Genomic DNA, 10,143 nt, shown 5'->3' on the forward strand with positions numbered 1-10,143 from the left:
TCTCAGAATAATAAATCTAGAAAAAAGATTAATGCAACCCATCCTTGGGTTATAAAAATGTTACTACTTTGGGTTTAGCTGTATGTAATGTAGCTTTGCAGAGAAATAACACCCAAGAGCAAATGGGGAGTAGGAATGGATGCACGAGTATCAACTGAGCCCATGACTGTCTCAATAGTAGCAGCTATTTAGTAAGCAAAACTAAGGACTCAAAGAGAGTAATTACACAACTTATGTGTTTTGTCCCTTACCTAATTTCTGTCTACCTCAAAACTAGAAATGACTTGTTGACTGCAACCAGAGTAAGTATTTATTCAACATTACACATACTGAGACAGTTATTTCACAGCCAACTACACAGTCATTCCAGACTCACAAGGAAGACGATAAAAGCACTCCAGAAAAATAATGACTTATCTCAATACAAGGCATAGTTCCTGTTTTTTAAGGCATCTTATCTCTAGGGAAGCAGTTTCTGAATACACTGCTTGTATTATAAATGACTACTGCACACCTTGTCTGCTTCTCTTCCTGAGGATTCCCTCCGTTACCTCTACTACTGATGTATTTCTGATTTGGATACCTGAATATATAGATGCTAAGAGCATTCTTTATACAGCCTTCTTCTGTTTAGTTATCTTTCTTGACAATTAAGTATAAATCAACAGAAAGACTGATATGAAAATATTTTCCAAAGAAGATAAACAAGAATCTACCCAACTGTAAAACTCAGTGGTTCTGTAAAATGAACAATATTATGAATACCTCTTCTTTGAAGAATTACTCAAATCCAAAGGTAGTTTTTATTTATTTGTGGACTTTTTAAAATAATCAATCTGAAGTCTAATTTTATTTCATCCAAGTCAATACTTGGAAGGGAGTAAGGCACTTAAGACCAGTCGTCATTGTATCTTGCTACATCATACGGAGATGTTAAAATAATTGCAGTAAACAATTCTATTTTTGTTGCCCTATCTTCGGGGGGCGGGGGGACATGTTAAATCTTTTGATTTTCTTTTTCTTTAGCTGTTTTCATTTCCCTGTCATGATCCCTATACATCTCTACACCAATGAATTAGGACAGCAAAGGTAAATGCAAATTCAGTTGACAGCACAGTAAACTGTCCCAAGAGAAGGCATTATTGGCAAGGTTCTATCCAATACTGCCCATAGACATGTTTATTGCCCATAGACACATCAAAAGCAGCTTTGGTTTTGCTGTGGAATGGCCACATTGATGAGCTTCACAGTCTCACTGTAAATTATGGAAGAACCCCATCTCAAATGTGATTATTCCATACAATAATTTTCACAGGAATACTGTATACATTATACACAATTACAGCCCTTTGCATATTCCAATTAGTACATAGAAACCTTCCATGAATTAGCTGCTTTATTTCAATGACAGAAGATTGACACACACAATATAATGCATATGTGTGTCTGTTTTCTTTGTTCAAAGGAGTGGGACAGCCTTTGTGCATGATGGAAACCTCATGTTTGTTAAATTAATAAGGAAAGTGGCTATCATAATTTGCTTTTTGGGTCCACACACTCACCCAGTGCACTATAGAATAAGCTGCAGAAACAAATTAATTTGTCCTAGAAAATTAAAATAGTAAAAACAGTAGGGCCTACCTAACTGGATTGTGTTAACATTTTTTCCAGAGACATCAATAGCTCCATTTCAATTCCACCAACTTCCCCAACAATAGAACAACAAAGCTCCTTTGGACTAGGAAAACTTTTTCTTTTTGGTAGTTCAAAGTTAAAACATGCTCAATACTTGATGCTTAAATCTTTTCATGTATATTTTCCATTTGAACAAACAACCTATCCAAGTCATTCCTTATGTCATCTAAGGAATCCTTCATTGTCTGCACATTGTTCTCGTTGGTTTCAATTTTCACTGAGTAAGCAACTAAACTGTCAACTGCTGTCCTAAGCATTTTTATGTCAGATTCCACCTGACCAAGAGAAGATCGCACTTCATCAATAGAGCCTTTAACAGAAGAGAGTTCTCCCTGATTATCTCCAGATTGCCCTATATTCACTGAAGACTTTTCTTGGTCCAGCAAAGCAAGAACTTGTTTCTGGATATGATCGAGTGCATCAGCATTATTGGGTAGATCACTCAGACTTCTCCTTAGTTCATCAACATCACTGTAGATTGAGAGCTGTGCTTCACCAAGACTCCTTACCGTATCAGTTAATGAGCGTACATCATTTTCTATAGTACTCTGGACAGAACCTAGACCTTCTTCTAATGCAGCGAGCTTACTGTCATATTTGAAAATAAAAGGTTCTGTTCCTTCTATGTTCTGTGCAGATGGTGATATCAGAACTTGAACAGTCTCTTCTATGGACTCAAGCCTGGATTCCAATTCTTCATTGCTCTTCTGCAGACTTTCTATGTCATCTTTGGAGAATGCATAGCCATCTTGTATACCGGCAGAAGACTTGATGTGCACCAAGTCATCACTGAGTCTTTTGAGTTCCACTGGAAGATGAGAAAGGGATTCTTCTGCTTTAAGAACTTTCTCTTCTAAAGTCTGTAATGAAAGGTGCTCTGTATCAGCTACTTCTTTAAACTTCTCATGTTCCTGTTTGAGGCTGACAAGTGCTTTAACTTCAGACAGCACATCAGATTCCATCAAATTGATGGTACTTTGCAAAGACTCTATAGTCTTCTCTTTGGCTTTCAAGGATCCCTGCATCTCATCAACAATGTCTTTCAAAGCCTGAAGGTCATGTTTGTATGTTTCTATTTCACCAAATGAAGCCACCTTTGTTTTAATTTCATTGATTTCATCTTGGCTCTTTTTCTGGATATGTGTGAATTCAGCAATATTATCATTTATAGATCTTGTTAGCTCTGTCAGCCTTTCTTCCACAGTGTTTTCTAGTGATGTGAAATCTCTTTCTCTGGCATCTTTTACAACATGGATACCATCAGACAAATCTTTAAGAATTTCATTTTGTAATTTCTGGAGAACCTCACTAATGCGACTGATCTCATTCTCCCCTTGCTTGATAGCCTTCTCAGTGACTTCTTGTTTTTGCTGAGCATTTTTCATTGTCAGTTCAAAACCACCACAAGCAGACTGTAAAGACTGTATCTAAAAAAGAAATGCAAGCATAAAAATAAGTTAAGGCTGGCATAGCAAAACGGATCATGTCCCACATTGGAAGGTCTGTAACTAAGAGCAGAAGAATTGGACATGGTAGATCAAAATAAACAGCAAAATAAATACGACTTAAATACATATATAACCACACTTATTGTATAACTAAAGCATGGTTTAGAGATCTGATTAAAATCTTTACTAGGTTTCTACTTGTGGCACCCTGAACGTTTATTCTTATTCTTACCAGACTTGTATTATTTTATACCAAAGGGAGAACCAGGTTCCATCATCAAAGATTTTCTGATGGAAATAAAGGACAATACAAGCAGAAATTTGCAATTTTTAGAATAAGAATCTAAAATTTTCATAATCCAATTTTGCACCAATGGTTAGATTCTGTGCTGGAGATTCACATGGAATATACATGTAGGGCATATGTTACAGTACAGTGAAAATATTTCAAAATTAGGATTACCAGGTCTGGGCTGCAAAACCATAACCACCTCCAGTTGGTAGCAAGGGGACACTAACCTTTTTCTGCCACCTACTGGTTCCCCATATTCTTAGAGCCCAGATGTGGTACTCCTTTAATTATGCAACTATTGCATTTGTAATTTCAAATAAACTGCTCCATGTATGTACTCTGGATGGTATTCTATTGCAGAACTTAAATAGTATGCAAATCTTATTTCTCACAGAGTAGTCTATCAACTGGATTCCATATATTTTCTGTAGTGAAGCACTCTGTATATAAAGCAAAGCACTGTTTTAATTTTAGTTTTTAATTTATTTCTGGATTTATATGCAGACTTTCTATCCATCCAACAACTAAGCTGGCTTATATAATAGTATTGTGGCCAATGTCTTTCCTTTACTAAGGAACAATGAGATATGAGATTTCCCTATTTTAATGCTTAGAATGTCATGCTGGCTTCAGATAAGACATAAGTTCAATAACTTTATGGCTGATCAATTATAAACATGTTGCTTTGTAGGAGGTAAATACAGGAAATATTCACTCTCACAGCCAATATAAACCAGTATAGAAAATTTGTGCAATGTCTACTCAAGCTTTGGTGTGTGTGTGTATATTTTTGTGTTTACACACAAACACATAGATGCATGCATGCATGCATACACATACACACACACAACAGGTATTCATTCCCTTTAACCATGCAGCTAAACACTTTAGAATTTTACCCAATTTCAACTGCAGAAGTACAAGCAGAATGGTATACCTTGGTAATTCTATGTGCCACTGAAAAACCTCACATTGCTTTATCTATCTGAAAACAAGGAACAAGGCAAGAGTGAAGCAGAGGGACTGCTTCTGAAATCCCCCCAGGATCTTGCATGCAGGGGCAGGAAAACATGCACTCCTATCCCATCCCTGATGTATGGCACACAGCCAGGCTACTTGCAAGACTTCCTGTTTCCTATGGTTTTGCCCATCCCATGAGATCTTGCAGGATAGGCATGCTCTGGGTCTCCTCTGTCAAACAGTGTCAACTTTTAAACAGTGGATACAGGAGGCATGTTTCCCCTTTTGTGGCTCCTACCCTATGGAACAGCCTTCCCCATGAGATATGGATGGTCCTGATCTCCTAATCTTCCAGAAGGCTTTGAAGACCCAGTTTTTCCCCAGGGACTGACACCAGGATGTCAGTTGAGCTTGGTATGTGCGCTTTATGATGTGGTTGGGTTGGAGAGCCTTAGCCACATTGTATTGTACTTGTTTTATTTTGCTTTATGTTTTATGCATTGTTAGCTGCCCAGAGTCACTAAGTTAAAAGGGACAGCCTTATAATTCTATAAACAAATAGATGGGATAGGAAGTGTAACAATGGTTTATGCTATGTAACAAATGTAGAGGTTTTCCTCTACTGATGTACGATTTATTTTCTATCCTGCCTTTATTTTTATAAATAACTTAAGGCATCAAACATACCTAATACTTCTTTCTCCTCCTATTTCCCCCACAACAACAACCCTGTGAGGTGAGTTGGGCTGTGTGTGTGTGACTGGCCCAAGGTCACCCAGCCGGCTTTCATGCCTAAGGCGGGACTAGAACTCAATCTCCTAGTTTCTAGCCCGTTGCCCTAACCACTACACCAAACTGGGTCTAACTGGTTCTGATTTGCAGAAGACTTATGTGAATTTTTAACTCCTGCTTGCTTAACAGTAATATAAATGGAATGACTGTCTTTTGCTGTCCTAGATTGGATTGCTGAAGAAAGTTTGGAATTAGCAAAAACGTGAGCTGCACTGGATTTAGTACATATACCACAAATCTGGACACAGAATTCTTTAACCCTAAGGCCAAGCTCACGTTGTACAGAGCCACAGATTAACCACAGACCACCCTGCTTCAAATCTACCTCTGCCATAAATTCTCTAGACCGGTGTTTCACAACCTCAGCAGCTTTAAGACATACTGTATGGACTGGCCAGGGAATTTTGGGAGTTGAAGTCCATGTGTCTTAAATTTGCTGAGGTTGAGAAACACTGCACTGGACAGAGCTTTCAAGCCATGGAAGCTGTTATTTAAAAAAAAAGGTTCTCACGTTACCCTAAAGTTCTAGGGAACACAGTTTGAAAAACTCAGAATCTTGATTTTCTAGCTCTCACAGTTGCAAGCCCAACAGATTGCAACATATCCACTAAATTCTATGACTACATAACATACTGTTCTGAACTATATGGTGAAGCCATCCCCTCCTCATCCCAAAACTACAGTTCTGAGTGACCCTTGAGTAGAGGTTTAGAAATTAATTACTGTACACCCAGCTGATTAGTTGGAAATACTAATACCATTAAAGCAGTTCAAAAGAACCACTGATTTAGATTGTTTAAAGATGAAACTTTACTGAGTGGAGCAATCTGTGGCCCACAAACTTCCTCTATAGCTTTGCTGGGCAACCTGCAGTTTCCTCCTAGGAATCGTGGAAACTTTTGCTCCTTTTTAAAAAAAAGTCAAATGGTAATTAAAATAAATATCCATGTATTTTTTAAAAAAGAGTGAATTCATAATCTAATCCAGTTTCCACAAAATGGGGCATTCCTGAGATACTGATTTCAATTCCCATAATCTCCACTCAATAAAGATAAGGATTATGGGAACTGGTCAATAACTCCCAAGGGCACCATTTTGGGAAAAGTAGAATCAGCATTCAATTACCTTATCAATGCATGCTTCCCCAATGGAGAGTACTTATTACAAACACTGCAGCTTAACTTTTGCAGTCAAAATTCACTTTGTCAAGTACGCACTACGGCTCACAAAAACTTAGGCCGCTTTGGGTTTGACGTACACAAGGCTTCTCTGGCTGCACCCCTGAGGCACTTCCCAAAGAGTCAATACCACCAAACACAGTGAGGCTTAGCTCTGAGAAAATTTGCCTAATTTTTTACTACAGTATCCGATTTCCTACCGCAAACGGAGAACCAGGCAATCCAGCGTCCTCCAACTACCCTCCCTCGCCCCCGGCCATACTGGCTGGAGAAGACTACAAGGACATTCCAAATTATCAGGAAACACCCAGCTGCTGCTACTTCACAGGCCTTTTTCTTTCCCGAGCACTTCAACTTTATCGCCCGGCTATTGCCTGCAACGTCCTAAGTACTGCAAATTCCTCCGGCGCGCAGACCGCACGAGCTAAAGCGCGGCTTGCAAAAATGCTCCTCCGTCACTTTCCTAAATCCAATGAAGCCGGGGCAGAGGGAGCCTTTAAGCAGCCTTCCCCGGCTTCCCCCAGGGGAAGACGGCGTTCCAGTGCCACGCGCTCGAAGGTACAGAGCCTTCCTCTCAAGCGCGGCTGCTTCACGCGAGCGAGCCTGCCGGCGTTTCAGGCGGGGCGAAATACCGCCGCACGCCCATCTTCGAGCAATTAACTCCAAAACGGGGGTATATTTTGGCCGGCTTCCGACTCCCCCCTCACACGCTCCCGCTCGGCGGCCTTGCGAGAGCTGCACTCGGCCCTCTGCAAGGAAGTAAATGTTTATTTCTTTACCGCCCTCCCCGCCTACCGTCTGCACGGCTCCTTTCAAGGAGCGGGCCAGCTCTTCCCGCTGCTTGGTGAAGCCCTCCTGCCTCAGGCTGATCTGGCTGACTTCTCCCAGAAGGTGGTGGACGTAATAGCCCGAGACTGCAGCCGCTGCCAAGAAAGTCACGGACAAGAGAAAGTTCAGGATGGCGCCGAAGCCGCAGGACGAGGGACCTTTGCCCCCGCCAGAAGGCGGCGAGCCGCCTTTGCTGCCTTTGGAGTGGGCCGGCGGCGGCGGCGGCGGCTTCTTTGCCACGTCATCGGGATGGCTGGAATGGGCCCCCTTTTCGGAGGAAGCGGGGTTGCCGCTGCCCTTGCTGTTCCTTTGTTTGGCCGAAGAGGAGGACATGCTGGGCCGGGCGCGGTGGCTTGACCCTCTTGTTCTCTGAAGTCGTCGGAGCGTGTTGGAGCAACGTGGAGGCTTCACCAAAACGCGCGTGGAGCCTGCGCGATGCGAAAAGCGGCTGCTGCAGCTGGGACAAGGGCGTGCTTCCCCATTCAATTCTAGGCACCGAGAGACGGGAGGGAAGGCAGGGAATTCAGGCGGGCTTCATCTCCGCCCTGCCCAACAGCGAGCGCCGCCTCCCGACTTCGTTAAAGCGGGGGTGGGAAGGGCGATTGCCACGCACACCGAGGAGGAAAAGGATGGTCCGAGAGCGCAGAGAGAGGAAGGAGCAGGGAAGCTGCATTTCCTGCAGGCTGGCAGTTTTGCAAAGATTTCCTTCGAGCACGGGAAAAGGGGTGCCCGATCTCTTGTCCTCCCCCCCGCCCGAAACTTCACCTGAGTTTCTGCCAGTCTTTCCAGCGCTACAAGCCTCTTGGTTGCCCTGAGCGCAGCCGCTTCGACCTTTATTTGGGGAAAACCCTTCAAATCCAAGAATTTTAAATTCGAGTTATACCTAGGGGAGAACCTTGAAGACGTGGCCCCGGGGGAGTTTTGGGAGTTGCGGACCAGCACGTGGGGAGGTGGAGTAACCGGGATTATTTCCTGTGGTCAGGGATTAATCCTATGTTAAAAAATTGGCCTGAATGATTTATGCACAACATGTTTGCTTCTTTTCTTCCTGTTGGTTTTCATATTGCTGTCTGTCTGTTCCTTTCTTTTGTATAGGAAATAAGATGCATACAATTATAGCAATACAGCCAGTTTGGTGTAGTGGTTAAGGCATCAGACTAGAAACTGGGGAGGCCCTGGCTTCTAGTCCTGCCTTAGGCACGAAACCACCTGGGTGGCCTTGGGCCAAACTCACTCAGCCCTAGGAAGGAGGCAATAGCAAATCACTTCTGAAAAGCCTTGCCAGGGAAACTGCAGGGACTTGTCCAGGCAGTCTCTGAGAATCAGACACCACGGAATAGATTAAAAAAAAATCATAGTAATAGAATTGCAGGCTACAGGCCTACAGGCCTTTCCCCGTTTGTACCTAACCATGGCATAAACATGCCCTGGCAGCATCCTTTTTTGTGTTGTGACCCCATGAAATTTGCTCTCTTGCTAATCCCATCCTGTCTCTCTTTCAAGCCACTGTAGTCACTTTTCTTCCTATCCAGATAAGCCCAAACAGATTTTACACACCTTGTGGTTGTCCTTGAATGGTGTTGGAATAAGGCAGAAAATGCTACTTTAACTCCAGAACAGAGTTAAGACTGACTTGAGCCTGTCTCATTTGTGGGCTGGGGATAAGATGAAAGCAGTATCAAGGAGACTGGACCCAAAAGTTGACAGGTGGTCTTTGTGCTGTGAGTAGGTGCGATTTGGGGAAATTTGTTCTCACCCATCTCGTCCCATATGGGAGGAGATGGGCAGGGACAAATAAAATAGACAGACTCACTCAGCTGGGATATTCTCTTACAGGAAGATTTTTGCTGAACTGCTACATGTATTAGAAAGGAAACCCTGTTAATTTCTGTGGCATGCTCTGCTAATCCAATTCATGGGTTTCAAAAGAAAGCCCCACCTTTCTATTTTGAATATGTGCAGGCAAATTGCCTTCTTGAAGCTGTAGCCTATGCATATCTACATGAAATGCTATTTCATAGGATTGTAGTTTAAACATTCTTGGTCCTTAGAATTACAATACAGTGTAATGGGAAAGTGCCACATTTTAAATCATATTCATAAAGGCTGGATTTCAGCAAAACCTTAATATTTTAGAGAAGGTCCAGACTAAAGGTATTTCATATGGGGCTTTGGTTGGGTGATCACCTTGCCTCCTTCAGAATAGTTCAGAGGATTGAGAATTTTAGCAGACATGGCTGCAGATCTGTGCCAGAAGCAAACTGACACAGCCACCATCCTACCACCAATCAGGTTGATGCCAGTGCTGGGTGCTTTCCATGTGCTAGGATCAAGCTCCCTCCTGCACTGAGGGCAGAGTTTTGTGCACACAGCATGATGGTAACCGTTCTGTTTGTGCAGAATCTTGCTATTCCAGCAAGAAGCAGCTGGAATCTGTTGCAGTGAAATGTGCCTAGTGATGCAATTGGTTTTATTGCTGGGATGTTCAGTGTACTTCCTACTCAAACCTGAAGCCATATCTCATAATGGCCCCAGATATTTTCCGTTTGTAACTATGCTAATATTTCACTAGTGCTTCTTCCACTGTTTTCTGAACAGAAAAAAAGCTGTAGGGAAGGAAAAAGCTAAAATAGCTGCCCAGTGGTTTTTTTACAGGAGTGCTAGGAGTTTTCCATGCAGAAGCAATTGGTCCTTTAGTAATATCAATCAAAAACAAATTATGGTTATTTCAACTTTCCCTCTTGAATAGACTGGTAAGAATGCTGGAGGGTTTCTGTGAAATGCTGAGAGTGATACACAGCAATTTAAAAAATTAAGCATCTTTACGTTTTCAGTATTTTCCACATATACAGTACGGTCTTTTAAGGATGAATACGAATTTGATTCAGTGATCCAGTTGCAAACTGCAGAAGTGTAATTGTTATACTATTGTCGCTGTACCCTTTATGTA

General features: G+C 42.1%; 1 protein-coding gene across 1 annotated transcript; it reads right to left on the minus strand.

The window, feature by feature from the left end:
• Positions 1-292: 292 nt before the first annotated feature.
• CKAP4 (cytoskeleton associated protein 4) lies at positions 293-7,884 on the minus strand. The gene is made up of 2 exons (XM_063309526.1): positions 7,161-7,884; positions 293-3,122 (listed from the first exon to the last, which is right to left on the minus strand). The coding sequence occupies exons 1-2, from the start codon at positions 7,524-7,526 to the stop codon at positions 1,797-1,799; spliced, it is 1,692 nt and encodes a 563-aa protein (XP_063165596.1). The 5' UTR covers positions 7,527-7,884; the 3' UTR covers positions 293-1,796.
• Between the last annotated feature and the right edge of the window lie 2,259 nt (positions 7,885-10,143).

This window comes from Candoia aspera, chromosome 7 (genome assembly GCF_035149785.1).
Source record: "Candoia aspera isolate rCanAsp1 chromosome 7, rCanAsp1.hap2, whole genome shotgun sequence".
Lineage (NCBI taxonomy): Eukaryota > Metazoa > Chordata > Lepidosauria > Squamata > Boidae > Candoia > Candoia aspera.

What these genes read in the sequence shown, in the direction of transcription:
- CKAP4 (XM_063309526.1), bottom strand. Translation starts at nt 7,526, where the DNA reads ATGTCCTCCTCTTCGGCCAAACAAAGGAACAGCAAGGGCAGCGGCAAC. An exon ending in TGAAAGGAGCCGTGCAGACG is followed by an intron (nt 3,123 to 7,160) that starts GTAGGCGGGGAG and finishes TTTCTTTTTTAG; the next exon opens with ATACAGTCTTTACAGTCTGC.